Here is a 17,601-nt window from a genome sequence, read left to right as displayed (position 1 = left end):
ATGTGAGAATTGGACCATATATGTTGAGTGCTGAAGAATTGATGCTTTTGAACTCCGGTGTTGGAGAAGACTCTTGAGAGTCCCTTGGACAGCAAGGAGATCAAACCAGTCAATCCTAAAGGAAATACTTAGTGGAAGGACTGATGCTGAAGCTGAAGTTCCAGTACTTTGGCCACCTGATGCGAAGACCCGACTCATTGGAAAAGCCCCTGATGCTGGGAAAGATTGAAGGCAGGAGGAGACGGGGACGACAGAGGATGAGGTGGTTGGATGGCATCACCGACTTGATGGACATGAGTCTGAGCAAGCTCTAGGAGATGGTGATGGACAGGGAGGCCTGGCGTGCTGCAGTCCATGGGGTCGCAGAGTTGGACACAACTGAGCGACTGAACAAGGGAGTGGGGAATGCCTTGTGCTGTGATTAACTCAATCCCGAGGATAACTACGAATCTGTCCCCCAGCCCCGTGCCACCCCTGACACAGCCACCCACCAGAGGCTCTGCACCCAGTGCACGTGAGCGCTCAAGAGACTTGTTGGCAAGTATTCTCCTACCTCCACCAGACCGTATACCAATCTCCCCTGTGACCATCATGCCCCCAGGACCGTGGTGAACTAATGAGTGAAGCGAATGCCTGAAACACAGTCCCTCAAGGAGCCTTGGTCAGACAGAGAGGGGCACGTGACCGTCACACAGCTGTGGGATTTGTACAGTTTATTTTGTATATATTTAACTATTTAAATTTTATTTAAGTATGAAAGTGTTAGTCTCTCTGTGGTGTCTGACTCTTTGTGACCCCATCGACTGTAGCCCACCAGGCTCCTCTGTCCGTGGAAGTCTCCAGGCAAGCATACTGGAGTGGGTTGCCATTCCCTTCTCCAGGGGGTCTTCCCGATCCAGGGATCAAACCCAGGTCTTATGCACTGCAGGCAAACTCTTTACTGAGCCACCAGGGAACCTCCTTATCTAAGTATAATTGATTTAAAAATGTGTTAGTTTAAGGTGTACAGTAGAGTGATTCCATTAAACATATGGATTTCTACACTTTATTTTTTACGGCTATGCCAAGCAGCATGTGGGATCTTACTTCCCTGCTGCTAAGTCACTTCAGTCGTGTCCAACTGTGCGACCCCATAGACGGCAGGCCACCAGGCTCCCCTGTCCCTGGGATTCTCCAGGCAAGAACACTGGAGTGGGTTGCCATTTCCTTCTCCAATGCATGAAAGTGAAAAGTGAAAGTGAAGTCGTTCAGTCGTGTCCGACCCTTAGCGACCCCATGGACTGCAGCCTACCAGGCTCCTCCGTCCATGGGATTTTCCAGGCAAGAGTGCTGGAGTGGGATGCCATTGACTTCTCCACTGACCAGGGATCAAAACTGTGTCCCCTGCAGAGGATGTGTGGAGTCCTAAACGCTGGCTCGCCAGGGAAGTCCCTGCATTTGAACACTAAATGGGTGAGGTGAATGTGAATTATATCTCAGTAAATCTATCTGAATAAATATCATGTCAGCTATTTTTACAACTTGAATGGCAAGTTATGGGTCATGAAAATGTATCTTGCAACACTGCTCCTCACACATAGTTACTACAAAATAACCTATGTCCAATATGCATGGGGAATGGGTGGTCAGTTAGGTGTGTGGAGGAGTAAAGGATTTCATTCATTAGACTTGTCAGAGGTACACACACATACACGTGTATGCACACACATGTACACACACACACAAGAGATCACTTAGTCATTCACAAGGAAAGTAGAGAATGGTCATGAGTGTGTTCATGAAGTAATATTTTATTATTTGAATATTTTAAATTACTATTTTAAAGAAAATAAGAGTAGGGAATTCAAACAAAAATGTTTAAAATACTGCCCCACACTTAAATATCTTTCAGAAAACTTCTTTAAATTATGAGTTTATATAAAACTATTTGTATTCTGAAATTCCCATCTTTTTAGAAGCTAATTAGAGTTGAAGTGACAGGAATTATGTCCAAACTTTTTATAAAACAAGAAAAAATTTCAACAATGAATTTTAAAAGAATACCAACAGACCACCTGTTTTGTGAACAGCTGAAAAGCAACTTGCAGAATTAATAAGAAAGCTCTCACGCAAAATACCTGTTGTGAAATAGGAGTTTTGTCTGAAGTATCGACTTGACGTGGTGTGATTAAGTATAATCTGGATTTCCTGCTGAAAGTTTTACAGGTTTTAGTTACATTGAGAAAAAATGATGGCACCTTTTAATTTATGATATTGAACTTCTGTAATTAATATGTAATTTATCATGTTTAATAATACTGTTTGGAGTGAGACATACTGTCTTGTAAGATTTTGCTATAGATACTTAAAGTAACAAGCAACTATCACTGGTCAGGAGAAGACAAAGGTCCCCTCTCGGAGGCACCAGCCAGGGGAGCAGGGTGAGCGAGGGGGCCGAGGGGGCCGGCTACCCTGGGGCGGGCTGCCTGCCTCTGCCAGTGCTGAGGGCTTGGAGCAAAGGCTGCCCCGGCCCCCCAGGGCTGCGGGGAGGGGGCGGCAGCGCAGAGGAGCCCAGAGCAAGTCCACAGGCCTGGGATACCCTCCAGGCGGAAGGGTCCCCTCGGGCCTACCCTGCAGCACAGCGGCTGCTTGCTCCAGGATCTGAATGAATGAAGATTTGAAGACAGAGTCTTGGAATCTGGGGCTCAGGAAGGGTTCCATCCGAGAGGCTGGCCTGTTAAGGTTGGAGCAAGAGGGCAGTGGAAGGGCCGTGCACAAGGAATCCCCGGTCACCTGCTGGAGCCCTCGTGCTTCTAGAAGTGGAGACCGTCACTGGTGCCAGGTACACCGCGGCGACTCCGGCGGGGCTGAGATCAGAAGGCGGGCGAGATCGGAAGCCCCGGGCCCAGACCAGACTCATGCTGCCCCTCCCTCACCTCAGCGGCCTCCCATCATCCGTCAAGTGCCAAGCAAGCACCTAGGGTGCCCCTGGAGGGGAGCATGCGATGCTGCCCTCGAACCCCAGGAGTCAGCCACCCGCAGCAGGGGGACCCAGAGAGCCCTTGACCCCCCACAGCCCGTGTACGGCTCCCCCAGCCTAGCGTCCCTCTGGAGAATGCTGGGGGCCCACCCTGCGCGAGCAGGGTTGGGGGTGGCCCTCAGCCAGGGGCTCACACTGCTCTCCTGCCACTTGCTTCAGGCTGCCCCTCACTGGGGACATCTGGTCTCTGAGCCCATGGTTCCTCATCACACCAGTCTGACTCAGCGCCAGCAAACAGCAGCGATGGCCCTCCCAGTGACGGAAGATTCTAGACTAGTAGGATCAGGCCTCTTCATACATCATGAGTTACAGCTTCTGGCTTTCAAGTGTCACTCCTGACCCCGGGACTGAACACCTACCAACAGTGAACTGGCTTGTCTGAGCCCGGCGTTCTGCCCCAGGCGCCGTGAGGGTGTCAGCTTGGCGGCTCACCTGGGGGACGTCCTGGCTCCACCCGCCGGGCAGCGCTCACCTGGGGGCCATCCTGGCTACACCCGCCGGGCAGCGCCCTGCCTTCACTTGTCCACCTCCCTCTTCTTCTCCACCTGAAGGTCCCTGAAAGGCGCTGCGCGCAAGGGTCTCTGGCTCCCTGCCTCCATCTCAGTGGTGCTTTGTATTTCGAGATGCGCCCCCATCTGGGAACCTTCTCATCAGACCCAGTGCAGAGAAGCCGGGACTGGTCTGGACAGGTCATGCCTGTGCCCAGGTCTGCCGAAGTGAAAGGGGATGCGGCCGGGGAGCCCCACCCCATCACGCTCTTCAGGACAGGCAGGGCGGGGTCTGTGCAGAGGCAGGGGTCCAGAGAAGCAGCTGGGGTCCTGCAGGGACCCCCCCCCCCGCCCCCGCTCATTTGCTGTGTGGGCTCCACACTCCCTCCACCCGACACCCCACCGTGTTCCCCCGCCCCTGCTTGGGGTCAACCCTCCAGCGGGGCAGCCAGAGAGTCACATGTCCTGGGAAAGTGGGGCAGGCGAGAAAGAACACAAGGCTAACTGCGTCCCAGTTTCTTTTTATTTATTTTTTTGTTTTTTTTTTCTTTCTTTTTTTTTTAAGTATGGAAGCTCAAGTATAAGATGTAGATTTTTTTTAAGCTTTACAAAAAAACAAAATAAAACAAAAACTCCTTTTGCATTCCATAAAAATTGACAGAAAAGCACCTGGCCAGAAGAGCAGGGCGGTCCGCAGTCCCCGCCCCCCACCGCGAGCCGAGGGCCACCTCTCCTTTCTCCCAGAGCTGTCCCCGTCCCCCGCCCGGCCCCCAACCCCAAGCAACTCCCAAACACACATGGAATCAGATTTCCAGTTTTTCTTCTATCTTTCACACACCACAGTTATTTCATAAAATTTTTTTGTTTTACATTTTTTACACCAATGTAACAAAAAGGTGGGAGGGGAGGGAGGCAGACAGACAGTGTGTTTTTATGCCTATAAATGGCAGGGGGGTGGCGCCAGGGCGGACAGAAAACGCGGTCTCTATGGGAATACCAAGTCGTGATAGCAAAACGTGGTGGGGGAAGGAGGCCTCCGAGACCAGGGGTGTTTACCAGGTTTTTACCAGGTTTATTCTCGGGAGAGATGGCGCTGCGGTGGTGATGCGAGTTGTTATGTGACGAGTTGTTATGTGACCTGTCGGGGAGGGAAGGGACGAGGAGGGAGCAGGAAACGAGTGTCTAAGAAAGGAGCCTAACAGCGCACGGCGTCTCCGGTCAGTGGGAAGCAGAGGCTTTTAACACTGCTGCTTTCTCTTCAAAGCCTCCACCAGGTCGTTCTTAAGAGCTTCTTGTTTTGATTTGTCTGCAAAAGTCTGCACAGACCTGTGGGGTGGAGGTGGGGAAGAATCGTCATGAACGGGCAGAAGAGGAAAGGAAAAGGGGCTGAGAGCTGCCATGCGGTGCGTCCGGGGTGGGGGGGCCGGGCGCCCCTCCACCCACGTCGCCTCCAGCAGCGGAGCTGCAAGCCGTGCGGGAAGGTCGGGGGTGCGGAGGGGCCCAGAGCCAGAGGCTGGCCCCTCAGCACCTGGCCGGGCCCTGCAGGGGAGGCCACGGCCCAGCTCTGCCCCAGGCTGGCTGTGACCGGACTCCGGGCACACGACACATCGGCCTGAACCACAAGTGGCTTCCGGGTCAACTCCTGGATTTGTGGGGAAACGCTCACGCGAGCGCACCGACACACAGGTCAGACACAGCTGAGCTCTGTAGGCGCTGTGTCATCTGTCATTCGTAAGTGCTTCCCAAGCACACTTCACTCTCACAAGCATCACAGAGGAGTCCGAGCATTAGTCCCAATTTACAGATGAGGAAACTGAGGCTCTGAGAAATGCAATGACCTGGCAACAATCTTAGTGATCCTGGTCAAGGTTTCCCAATGTACAGGCTAACCAGGGGCTTATTAAACTATATACAGCCTTTGTAACGGTCTCGAGGCAGCGGAGAGCAAGGGCGGCAGGCTGCCTGGCAGGACCACCGTGGAGCCACAGGAACCTCAAGCTTGACACGCACTGGCCGTGAAGCCGCATGGGAAGGAGAGACCAGACAATAACCCCTCAGCCAGCGCCAAATGTGGCTTAAGTACAACGAGGCAGGACCAGGAGCATCCACGTGGAATGCTGGCTACTGAGTCCTGGGAACACCATGGGAAGCGCCCTCAAGAAGGTAAAGAGGGTGGCAGAGACAAGACCCTCAGAGAGTCTATGTGCAACTAAAAACCTCCCGTGAGAAATGCTGACATTCTGGCTGATGCTGCAGAACACACGTTTCTAAGTGCTTGCTCTGCGACAGCTCCCACGGCTCCCTGGCCTGAGTGCGTGCTGGCTCCTCTGGGAGGGGCACGCCAGGCCTGGGCTGTGCCCAGCCCCTCCCCCCCTGCCCCAACAAGGAGAAATGTCCAGAGGGAGGACCGGTAAGAGACAGAAGGTTAGGCTGGAGCAGCTGGAGGCGGGAGGGGAGAGTGCTTGTTCAGGGAAAGGCGCTCAGGAAGGTCACGGCCAAGCCACCGGGAACCAGTGTCTGTAGGAGGTGGTGTGTGTGTGTCCCAGACAGAAGGTGCCAGGCTGGGCAGCAGGGGATGGGGGCACAGGCGTCCTATGTCCCAACAGGACCTGGCTGAGGGGAGGGGTCCAGAAGATTCTAGACCCATCCTAGAAGCGGAGGGGCTGGGGGGAACTGTACTGTATGGAGCGCTTTTAAAGGCAGGGAGACGCCCCAGGCCCGATGCCGGCGTGCACCCAGACCAGATGGTTGCAGCCACAGCAGAGCAGCCCCCTGAGCCTCTTTTGGGTTGGGGCCCTGTGTCCAGCTCCCAGGCCTGGGAGGAAGCCCCTAATCCCGAGCTCTGCAGCCCTGCCCAGCTCGGTCTCCAGATGCCTGATATGAAGCCCAGTTTCCCGCCTCCTCTCCGGGAGCTGCCCGCTTCTGTGCATCTATATTCATCACACGCTCAAGTCGTGGCTCTCGGCTGTTGTCCACAAGCAAGACATCCCCCTCTGTTGAGCATGAGGCATTTAGGAGGATGGCTGCAGCTCACCGGGGCCGGAGGGCGATGCGGGTCCTGGCAGCTCCAGGGGCACCTGGTCTGGGGGCACCAGGCCTGGCTCAGACATTACAGCCCCGCTCTGGGCTTCCCTGGTGGCTCAGACATTAAAAACCTGCCTGCAATGTGGGACAGCCGGGTTCCATCCCTGGGTCGGCAAGACCCCCGGAGGAGGGAATCTTTACCCACTCCAGTAGTCTTGCCTGGAGAATTCCATGGACAGAGGAGCCTGACAGGCTACAATCCACGGGGTCGCAGAGTCGGACACGACTGAGCAACCGACAGAGGGCTCTTAAGAGACCCAGCTCCGTGTTCGACTCTTAGACTCAGGGCAGTACACCTCAGATCAGCTGACTCCAGGCAACTGCCCACCGAAAAGGGATCTTCTTGAGCTTCTGGGGTCCTTGGTGGAAAGGTGGCAAAGCTCCGGCTGCACACAGAGCAGACGGAGAGGCCACCTCAGCCTCCGGCCAAGCGGGCAGCCCCTGGGAGCGGCGTGGGTGACCGCAACCCTGGCCTGCCGGCCTGCCCCACACGCGGCCCTGCCCAGAGTGCCAAGCACACACAGCACGCGTGACCCGGGCCGGCGTTACGCAGGGCGAAGTCGGCAGTTACGGGGCGGCTCCCGGCCGGGCGGACACAGGTTAGTGGTGTTTAAGGGGCCGGTGGGGTCTCGGCGGGCTGGTGAGTCCTGTTTAGTGGGGCGGCGCTCAGGCCTCTCAGGCAGGGTACCTGGAGCAGCTTAGTTATCGGGCTGGATGTGGATCTGGCGCTGCGTCAGCACTTGGGAAAGCTCCCTCTGCAACTGCAGGAACTTGGGGTTGTCAGGGATAACGTCAACAGATCTACAGAGAGCACGCAGAGTGAGGGCCGTGGAGGGGCCCTGCGTGGAGGAAGCGGGGGCCGTGGGGCTCGGGGGAGGGCAGCTGTAGTTCTCGGGGGCCCGCCCACCGCCCGCAGGCTCTCTGCGGCTCCCCCTGGTTTTCCGGCCATCGCCTGGGATGGTGCAGGCCGACAGGTGTGTCTGGTGCGTCTGATGATGCAGGAGCCCCAGGCTGGGAAACTCTGAGCAGAGAGGACTCCCCAGGCCCCAGGCTCAACAGCCAAAGGAGAGCAGCGCTGCGTGGGGTAAGCCGGGGAGTAAAGCCCAGGGGCTGGACTAGGCTCCCCACAGATGGGGGATCAGAAAGGCGAGTCCAGAGTGGGCGCCACTCTGACAGCTGTTTGAAAGAGAGACTAAACCGTCTTCTCTGGGCGGACTTAAACCAGGGCCGCCCCAGGCCACTTCCTGCCCCTGCCCGGCCTAGAGGGGTCTGTCCACAGGGGGCCTGCAGGGCCGGGGGCCATGGGCAGAGTGCGAGCCCCTGAACTGGTGGGATGGCGATGAGACTCAGACCCCATCCTCCCTGCCTCGGGCCCCCCACCCCAGCTCCTGGACAGGCGAGACGCCCCCGAGAGGAGTCCCTGCTCAAAGACCACGGAGCTCGGGGTGGCAGAGGCTGCCTGAGACCCCAGGCTGGGACTCCAAGGCCGGGGCTCTCTCCCCCGCGGCCTCCACCACCCTCCGTGACCGGGAGGACTTGGGGAGCCCCTGCACCTCCCTTGGCCTTCGCTGAAGAACCGCGGGAACAAGGCGTGGGGGACCAGGGGTGGGGCCCTCTGCAGAAAGCAGTGGGCCGGGGCTCTCTCTGGGGGATGCTCTGCTGCCCAAAACCTGGCCAACTGGGGGCCATGCTCCCCGCTGCATCTTAGGGTCAGACCCGGGGGTCCTCAGGCCCCAGGACCGGCAGGTACACGGAGAATCTTCAGGCAGGACTCGGCCCACGGGACCGACAGGTGGCTGCAGGAGGAAGGGCGCCACGGCCGTGAAGGCGGACGGTCCCCAGAAGACACAGATGGAGGAGCCTGGCACGCACGTCTACCCTGGGAACAAGTCCTGCGCATGGGGCTTTAGCTCGAAAACCTGCATTAATGACCCTGTCAGGAGGGCACTCCGGCCCTGGTTTGCAGAGGAGACTGAGGCCCCATGCAGCGGAGCTGCTGAGCGGTGACCTCGGACCCACAACCCCCATCTTCCGGGTCCCATAGCCTGCGCTCCTGGGTACGTTACCTCAGCCCGTTGACGATGTCCTTTGTCTTCCCGAAGTAGATCTCGTTCAGCGTACTTCTGATTTTATTCTCCATGTCCTGGAAGGGAGGTGGCCAGTCAGGGGCGCCTGCCCCACCGGCACCCTGCAGTCCCCGCGGCGGCCACACGGGGGTGCACGGGAGCCCCCGGCCAGGGCCTGGCCTGCCGTTAGTGCGGGCTGGGGGACACTCTGCAGAGCACCCCCTTCTTCCGGAGGGTGTGGGGAAGGGGCGGTGCCGAGGGGTGGCTCCGGTCTGCACCCGCACTCGGTGGAGGGGGTCAGGGCTGAGGGCTTCCCACACTGAGTCCTCTGGGGGCCGCAGAGGAGGGGCCTCTGGCTCTGAGCTAGGCTCAGAAGGTGCGGAAGACACCAGGCGGGGCCCAGAAATGGGCGCCGCGCCGCTGGAAGCTGGCGGGAAGCCGCCCGGGAGGCCCTGGGGGAGGCAGCCGCTCACCTCAACCAGGCGCCCGATGTTGGCTATGTGTGGAGAGCAGTCACTCACGGTCTCATCCTTCTCCATCTGCAAGGGAACAGGAACACGGCTGAGTCAGGGCGCCGGGTGGGGGCGGCTGCCGGGGTGCACAGAACCTGCTGTCCTGGCTGTGGGAAGCCCGGCACGAGGGTCACAGGCCTGTCTCCAGGGGCATCTCTGGTGCCACAGCACAGCCCTCCCTGGGCCCATGGCGGGAGGGCACTCGTGTGGCTTCGGGCCGTGATGTCACAGGTGAGCCTCTAAGGCGCCTGCCAGCTGCGGCTGTGCCTGGCAGCTACAGAGGGAGGGCTTGGGGGGGGCGGGCAACAACCCAGGTGTCAGACAGGAGACCCCAGGCTCAGGCCGAAGCGGTGACTTGCCCAAGGTCACACAGGCGGGGAAGGCAGAGCCCACGTCAACGTCTGCCCGCTTCCCAGCCTGTGTTCCGTCTACTCCCGCTGAAGGTGCGGCTCCTCCTGGGGAGTGCGTGGCCAGAAAAGGATGCGCACCATCCACCCAGGCGGCCTCTTACATGCGACCTACGGCTAGGAAAGCGCTGCACAAGAACCTGCGCTTAGCCGTCTGGCGGCCGAGCCCCTGCCTCCCTCAGGCCACGCCCGTCGAGGGGGCACAGCTCTGTGCTCCCGCCTTCCTGTGGCTCATCTCAGTCCTCTTCTTCTCCTCAAATAATTCTCTCAAAGGTGCTCCGCTAGTTTTCAAATTGTCCAATGACTGTTTTGAACTCGTGTCTCTTTAGTATTTAATAATATAGACGGCCCTTCTGCAGGGACGATGGGCGTTCTGCAGGGACGATGAGGAGGGGTGCCCATCGAGTTGGTTCTGCCCAGGGGTGAGCCCTCTGAGGGCTGACAGGAAGGAGGAGAAGGCAATGAGGCCCCTGATGTGCACGCTGAGTCACGACACGGCACCATGGCTCTCCCCGCAACTCCTCCCCACGTTTAGGGCTTATTCTCTCCACGATCACACATCCCTTCAGGGCGGATGCGCCTGTGACAGTCACAGGCGCCGAGCGGATCACTGAGCGCAAGATGCCGTCCAACCCGACTGGCGCCCGACCGCAGTCACTGCTGCTGTGGAAACAGACTCTGGAAGCGACCGAAAAACGGACGAGGAGACAGGAGCCGGATCAGGAAGGCAAGAGCGCAGGATGAATTCAGATCAGTAAAAGAGCAGAGCGAAGGTGGACGGCTAACTACCTTCAGAGCCGGAAGAACAGGGCAGGGCAGACCTGCAGCGGACGGCGGTCCGTTCAGAGGCTAAAGGCCTCCGTCGCCTCACCTCTCTTACCAATGAATTTTAGGGTGATTTTTAGACTGGGAAAGGTACAAGAGACCCAGATAAGAGGGAGACAGAGCTGGAAGCAGGTGGTGATAGGAGAGAAACAAATCATTTAAAATGATTAGGCTTCAGTGTCAGACAAATCCGACTCCATGACACAGACCTCCCTGAAAAGCTAGAGCACGCTTCAGAGGTACCAGAACTCTGCAGAGGGTGGAGGCTGACCCCACTTCCGCGACAGAAGGCAGACTGGAGTTGGAAGTTAAAACACTGGCCTGACGCTGATCCAGGCCACAGCTTTTGACGGGACCGGTAAAAAAAAGCCATCTGCCGGCGCGTTTTCAAATCAGATGCTCTAGGAGCCAGCGCGGGCTGGCTGTGGACACGACCTGCCGTGAGTCTGTGGTTTCCGGTGGTGCCGGGGACGCTGGGCTGAGGAACGCGGGCTCCTCGAGAGTGCGTCCCTGCGGCAGCTTCCCACCGAGGATGCCGCGGCCCTGGCTGGACCACGGCCCGCCAGTTCCCCGGGGCCGCCCGCAGGAGTCCCTGCCGGGCCCTGGGTCCGTCTGTTTGTGCAGGACCTAAGGGAAGGCGCACAGGGTTTGTGGGGTGACGCCACTGGAGTCAAGGGTGCAGGTGATGGACGGGTCACTCCCGGAGAGAGGCACGGGTTGGCGGTGGAGCACAGAGCTTCGGGCCTCGGTCTGCCTGCCCCTCCTCAGGACCACCATGCACCCGAGGAAACAGGCAGGCAGACGTCACAGAGCCTGTCCAGACGACAGCCCTGCTGGACTTCTGCTCCAGCGTGACTGCGTGCAGCTGGGCAAACGCAGACCACGTACTTTGGCTTAGACATTAATCTCACCACCAACAACGTGGGGAACAGGTCCAGCAGAGAGACTTGTGGGTTTGGGTGATTTCGCTTGACAGGAATGCGAGGTGCCTGCTAGAACAGTGTTCGTGTGCCTTTCAGGGTCAAAATGAAGCTGCTCCTGGTGCCCAGGTCAGGGGCCGTGTGCCCAGTCCCTTCCCTGATGGAGCTGCAGGGCCCCCTCTCGGCCCGTCTCCATCGGCACGGCTGGGTTCAGTAGAGCCATGGACACGCTCTTCTGCGTCAAAGGTCTGCATGCCCCGAGCCCAAGAAATGGGAAAGCACGTGGGCGTCTCAGGCCGGAAGGAGAAGGACGCGGGAGGCCGTGGCCGCGCTCTGAAACCTGCTGCCTGGCGGGGCACTCCAGCGATGGCGGAGCTGTCACAGTGCCCGCGCACACAGCCAGGAGCCCCGGGTCCCCGGAGGGGTCCCCAGAGGAACGGGCGGCCCTGTGGCATGATGCTACAAGCCAGGGAAGGGGGGGAACCAGAGTGGAGTGAAGGTCTGGAACCCAAGTCCTCGCCTTCCAAAGCCAGGACACCAAGTCTCTGAAAGGGAAGACGCCTGGCTCTGGGTAGACCACTCTGCGGAGGGCTGGCCGAGCTGGAGAGGGGGCAAGATGCCAGCAGGACCTGCTGCTCCGCCCCGACCCTGGGGCCTGAGCCCCCCAGGCACTCTAGCCAAGGGTTCCGGGGAGACTCGATCTTCAGAGATTCAGGGGTCCCCACAAAACGGGATGCGCAAGCTTGTGAACTTCATCATTTCAGCATGAGAAGCGCCCCCACCGGGCAGAGCTGCAGCATCTGTGAGACGCGTTCAGCCCTGACGGCTGGAGCGCATGCGTGCTGAACGGGCTGGGAACCCCACCTGCCACAGAGAAGGACGGAGGCTGCCCACCCAATCCTGAAAGGTAATCTGGACACCAACATGCTGGCACCAGGGTTCTCTCCTCCCCCGGAGAGGAGGCTCCTGTGCCTGGCCTGATGGCTGCTCAGGGCTGCTCTTCTGGGCAAGCAGAGGCCTGCGGCTCTGACCCAAGTGGATTACGTCCTCCCACAAATCAGCTTCCCCTCTTCCCCAGCTCCACATGGATGATGGATCCCTGGCACACCCAGGGAAGCACGGAGGCGGTGAGCTCAACCAGAATCCCACCTTAAATGAGCATCAATCACCCAAAGCTGAGGCCAGGACCAGAGGCAAAGGGCTCAGGGCCATGGGGTCAGCGAAGCCCCATCGGGTGTCGGGCAGCTTGGGCATCATCTCTGCTTCAGAATCAGAGCTGTCTTCCAACAAAGGGAGAGTCTGGCACTGCCAGGCTCTCAGAGGTCAGAGAGGCCTGGGCAGGGGCGTGAGCCTTCTTTGGGAGCAGACTGACTCCCCGGGAGGACCCAAGGGGCTGCGTGCGAAGTTCGAGGCCAGAAATCTGACCCCAAGGCAAAGGCCCAGCAGGGCCCCAGGGGAGGGAAGGAAGAGGGTGGGCTGGAAGGGGGGCAGGGGCCTGGCACACGGATGTGTTTCCACGGCCCCCCTGCCGACTCCCTCCACACCTGGTCAGGGTCAGCTCGCTGGCAGTGCTGACCCACCAAAAACAGAACTATTTTTGCAACGCGGATATTATTACATCTCATAAAAGCAGCTGCCAGAGGAAAACATTTTTATGGGCTATGGTCGCACAGACGTTCCACAAGGTGGTTCCAGCCGAGTCTGAAGTCAGAGCTCAGCCTGCCCACCCCCATCCGGTACCCCGGAGGATGCGGAGGACGTGGGCCTGTTTAGAAATCAGACTGTTTTCCTCAAAAGGGAAAACGTGAGCAGAGGGCCAGGCGGCGCTTCTCCGGGGCCCTGTGGGAAGCCAGCCCAGCAGGCAGCTCCCACACTGCAGCCCCAGGGCCAGGCCTCGGCCCAGAAAGGCCTCCATCTCCTTGCTGCTGCCGTACTCGGGATGAGCCAACACCCGCCCCGGGCCCAGAGTGGCGCCGGGCTCCATGGCTGCACTGTTCCTGGGACTTGCCTCAGGCCGGCTCCAGATCAGCGTGGGGCTGGAGACCAGGGCCTGGCGCACTGGCAAGCCGGAAGATAGTGGTTGGACAGCCTCTCAGCGGAGCTTCTGTCTGCCCAGTTCAGGAAAAATTTAATAGAGCCTAGCTTACATGGTACATGGTACCAGCAGCAAAAGCTACTATTTTATTTATCGGGCAGAACCCGTGCCTCAAGGTAGCTTTTATTTCTGCTCTAACAGTTTTTCCAAAAGGGTGTTATGGGCTAGCTGGTGAAAATGCTGAACTTCAGAGAAGGGAAGTGGTTTGTCCAGGTCACACAGCTGGAAGGAGACTGGGCTGGGATTGGAACGACGGCCTGGATGATTCCAAAACCTGTTTTCTTCCCGGAGACTTCTCAGTTTGCTCAATCTCATCCACGCTCCTTACCGGAAAAATCAAGGCCAGACCACAGTGCAGAGCTCAGACATTCCAAGCGGCTCCGTCCCTGCCCTCCCTTGGATCTCCACTCCGCTCCTGCCCGACCTTCCTGGTGGGGCACGGCACAGGGCGGCAGCCTAGACCTGGCTCGCCCCTTGGACCAAGCCGGGGCCGTTCCACCCCAGGTCACCAGACGTGTACGGGGGTGCCCCCAGAGTCCACACCGTGAAGCCTCTCCACCCCAAACCCAGGAGCCTCAGAGAACAGGGAGCAGCTGCAGCTGGGCCTCCCCCAGGAGAACGCCCTCCCTGAACCACCCCCAGCCTGGCGCGGACCCGGCCTCCCTGCGTCTGCAGGGGAGGCCACAAGCCTCTGCCCGGCTCGAGTACAGTGCCTGGCCTGACTGCCCAGCAAGGGTCGAAGCGGGTTTCCCGGCCTCAACCCGCAGGCAGGGGTGCTGGCTGGAGCCTCACTGCATGCAGACGCCGTGCGGGGGGCGAGGGACCGGCCTCACCTCCCCTCCCCACGAGACATTCCACCTTTGTTGTTAAATCCTTAGAATCTGGGAAAAAAAAAAATCAAACGCACATCTGCAGGGCCCGGCCCATGGGTTTCCTTCCAGAGACCCGGGGTCCCGCCTTTCCCCACGCTCCTCTGACACAGCAGTGACCTCGCGACGCGGCGTCCTCGCGGGCGTGCTGGAGCTCGGCCGGCGGCCTTCCCGCGGGGCCCCGGGGGCCAGCGTCCGCCCTCGCCCCCACAAGGTCGGGCTGTGAGAGCCCCTGTGAGGACCACCCCCCACTTGCCTCCCACGGCCCCAGGGCTGCAGGGCCTTGCCGAAACACGGTGTCCACTCTGTCCTCCACGGACGCACGTCCCTAAGGGGCGCCCTTTGGTGAGGCGGGCACACGGGCAGGGCTGCGGGTGGTGGGGAAGGTGCCGCTGTCTGAGCTTCCCACCGCTGGTGGGCCAGCCACGCTGGCACGCTCACCGAGGGGAAAGACAGTCAGTGCGAGCTCCCGCTGTCCACACCGAGCAAGGAGGGCACGGAGGCAAAGCCCGAGGAGCCAGGGAAAGGGGCCCTTGGGGACGGGGCGGGGCGGCAAATGCCGCCAAGCCCGAGCTGGGGCCAGGCACCAGGGACTTAAGACTCTGACCTCCCAGCACAGGCGCCTGGGCTCGGAGCTAGGTCCCGTATGCCCCAGCTACAGACTGCACACCCACTACTAGGAGCTGGCCCGGCCATCAGTCAATCAAGACAGGCGAGGGAAGCGGGAACGTGGGGGGCCTGGGGTCACCCCAGGAAGGGTGGCCCAGGCCGCTGTGGCTGTGGCGTGGCCAGGGCAGCAGGGCCCTCCCTCCACACACCCAGGGTCAGCAGCTGCGGCCTCATGGAGGCACTCAAGCCAGGGAAGAGCCTCTGAGCCCAGGGCACACACCTTGGGTGTCACCCCGAGATTCTCTAACCCACCCCTCCTCTCCTCCTGCCTCTGCCCTTCCTTGTATTTCCTGCCTGAGGCCCCTTCACTGACCCGCTAGCCACAGGCCAGATGCCCGGCCCCTGGGGCTGCCCCACTGGGTCCTGGCCACCCCTCTCCTGGGCGGGTTCAACGGCCCCCTCCTGCCAACCCGGCCTCCACTCCACACACAGAGCCACCTTTTGAAGACACACATCTGATCAGTCGACTACTTAAAAATCTTAAAGCCCTCCTCGCTGCTTCCAGCGGGGAAGGCGTCTCCTGTGGTCAACCTGGTTCCTACAAGAGACACCCAAAGGGCAGCACGGCTGAGCGCGGCGCAGGGAGGCCTGGCCCCTCCACGGGCCTCCGCAGGTGTGGCCCACTCGCCCGCGGCCACTGCCCACGGAGAGTCCCCGGGTGCCCACGGGGCAGCGTCCTGTCTACACTGAGCCGACTGCTCACATCTGTGGAAGTGCTTATCGAGCATCTCACGAATGCCAGGCACAGGGGACAGATTAAGACCAAAAAATGCAGTGTGGCGGAACGCAGCCTTTTTTCATTCTCCTAAGGGACAGATCTGGGTCCACATCCCAGCTCTGCCTGCCGCTTCGATAAGTCACCACGGGGCAAACCACTGAAGAGCCGGAACCCCAGTTTCCTCACCTGCTAAGTGACGCTATGCTGTTCACAACCCGACCTGTGGAGACAGCCCGCACCACCCCACGTGTCCACCCTATCACTGATCCACGCAGCTTTCCTGGAACACCCTGGCCTCCCATCCAAGAGAAGCAAAGGAGTTTTCCCCAAGGTCCACCTGGGACAAACAGCGAAACCCGCAGCCCTCATTTCCCCGTTTGAGCAGAAGCTGCGCATCATTAACTTAGACCTGTCACCCTCGTGGCTTCCCGGGCCCGCCTCCTGCAGTTACTTACATTGGAAACCAGCCCCGGCTTTACCGTGCCTCGGATGAGTTATGTGACCGGCCGCAAGGATGACAGAAGCCTGAGTCTCCTCATTAGAGCCGAGAGCGCAAGGCAGCCCACACAGGCCCGCGGCCCAGGCCGGCGCACTGAGGACAGCCTCTCATCGGGCCGGCGTTTGGCTTGGCAGCAGGCGCCGTGCACAGCAAGCCGGAACCAGGCCCTGGCCGTGGGCTGACAGCTCTGATTTAAACTATTAGGAAGGCTGGGGATTAAATATTTGTCCAGGTCACTGTAAACTGGGTGGAATTATAAACAGTTCAGAGCGGTAAGTGATGCAGGAAGCTGTCTCCGGATACGGATTTAGGATTTTCCAGCACTCCTCGGGTGGCGGGGCGGGGGAGCCAGCCGCCTGGGGGTTCCACTGCCCCGCCTCATCAGTGCCTCCTGGAAGCAAGGGCCTATTTCCTTGTGGAAGGATGGGCTCTGCCCAGCAAGCACTCGTCTTGGTTCTGGGAGGGTTTGGAGACAGCCCTGCCCCGAGGCCAGAGAAGGGGACCCCTGAGACCCCCTGTGGCTCCAGACAGGTTCTACGTGGAGAGTCTGAGGCTCCAACCCTCAGTGCAGGGACATGCCTTGCACTACTTCTGTTCAAGAGCCTGGAGACGCTTCTGTGACTGTGACACAAATGCAGTTAAGAGTTACCAAGGTGGAGAGCTGACTCATTGGAGAAGACCCTGACGCTGGGAAAGACTGAGGGCGGGAGGAGAAGGGGACGGCAGAGGATGAGATGGCTGGACGGCATCACCGACTCAATGGACATGGGTTTGAGTAAGCTCCGGGAGTTGGTGATGGACAGGGAGGCCTGGCGTGCTGCAGTCCATGGGGTCGCAGGGAATCAGACACGACTGAGCAACTGAACTGAACTGGAGGTCAAGAGTGACGGGACGTTATGTACACCTACGGCTGATTCGTGGTGAGGTATGGAAGAAACCCGGAAAAGGAAACGGCAACCTACTCTAGTATTCTTGCCTGGAGAACCCCATGGACAGAGGAGCCTGGAGGGCTACAGTTCAAGGGGTTGTAAAGAGTTGGACACGACTGAGCAACTAACACAGAAACACACGGAAGAAACCGTTGCAGTGTTGTTGGTGATCATCCTCTGATGTAAAATATACTCAATAAACTAAAACAAGAGTCACTACGGGACTTCCCTGGTCGCAGCCATGTCGGGTGCTCAGGCCCTATCCCTGGTCCGGGAAGACTCCACGTGCTCTGAGCTACTAAGCCGTGGGCCACGACGACTGGAGCCCGAGTGCCTAGGACACGTGCCACAGCGAGAGGGGCTGGCGCACGGGACGCCCGTGCACCCCAAGAGCAGCGCCCCAGCTCGCCGCAGCTGGAAAAGCCCGTGTGCAGCAATGAAGCCCCCCAAAAATAACCAAGCTCCCAAATGATAATTTCCGCCACGTTATAAAACAATCAA

General features: G+C 59.2%; 1 protein-coding gene across 5 annotated transcripts in view; it reads right to left on the bottom strand.

Moving 5' to 3' along the window:
* Positions 1–4,331: 4,331 nt before the first annotated feature.
* The window catches only part of CAPZB (capping actin protein of muscle Z-line subunit beta), a 138,751-nt gene continuing 125,481 nt past the window's right edge, over positions 4,332–17,601 (bottom strand). For 2 of the 5 annotated variants that reach the window (XM_027521951.1, XM_027521925.1), the window contains exons 7-10: positions 9,131–9,196; positions 8,658–8,734; positions 7,280–7,392; positions 4,332–4,833 (exon numbers count right to left, since the gene is read on the bottom strand). In XM_027521951.1, coding sequence (XP_027377752.1) covers positions 7,290–7,392; positions 8,658–8,734; positions 9,131–9,196 — 246 coding nt within the window. In that variant the 3' untranslated portion in view covers positions 4,332–4,833; positions 7,280–7,289. Of the gene's footprint in view, positions 4,834–7,279; positions 7,393–8,657; positions 8,735–9,130; positions 9,197–17,601 lie in introns of those variants that run through there. The other 3 variants (XM_027521959.1, XM_027521933.1, XM_027521941.1) reach the window with 2 other exon arrangements.

This window comes from Bos indicus x Bos taurus, chromosome 2, assembly GCF_003369695.1.
Source record: "Bos indicus x Bos taurus breed Angus x Brahman F1 hybrid chromosome 2, Bos_hybrid_MaternalHap_v2.0, whole genome shotgun sequence".
Lineage (NCBI taxonomy): Eukaryota > Metazoa > Chordata > Mammalia > Artiodactyla > Bovidae > Bos > Bos indicus x Bos taurus.
Note: the sequence above shows the minus strand (reverse complement) of the source record. Positions and strands in the feature narration are given on the sequence as shown.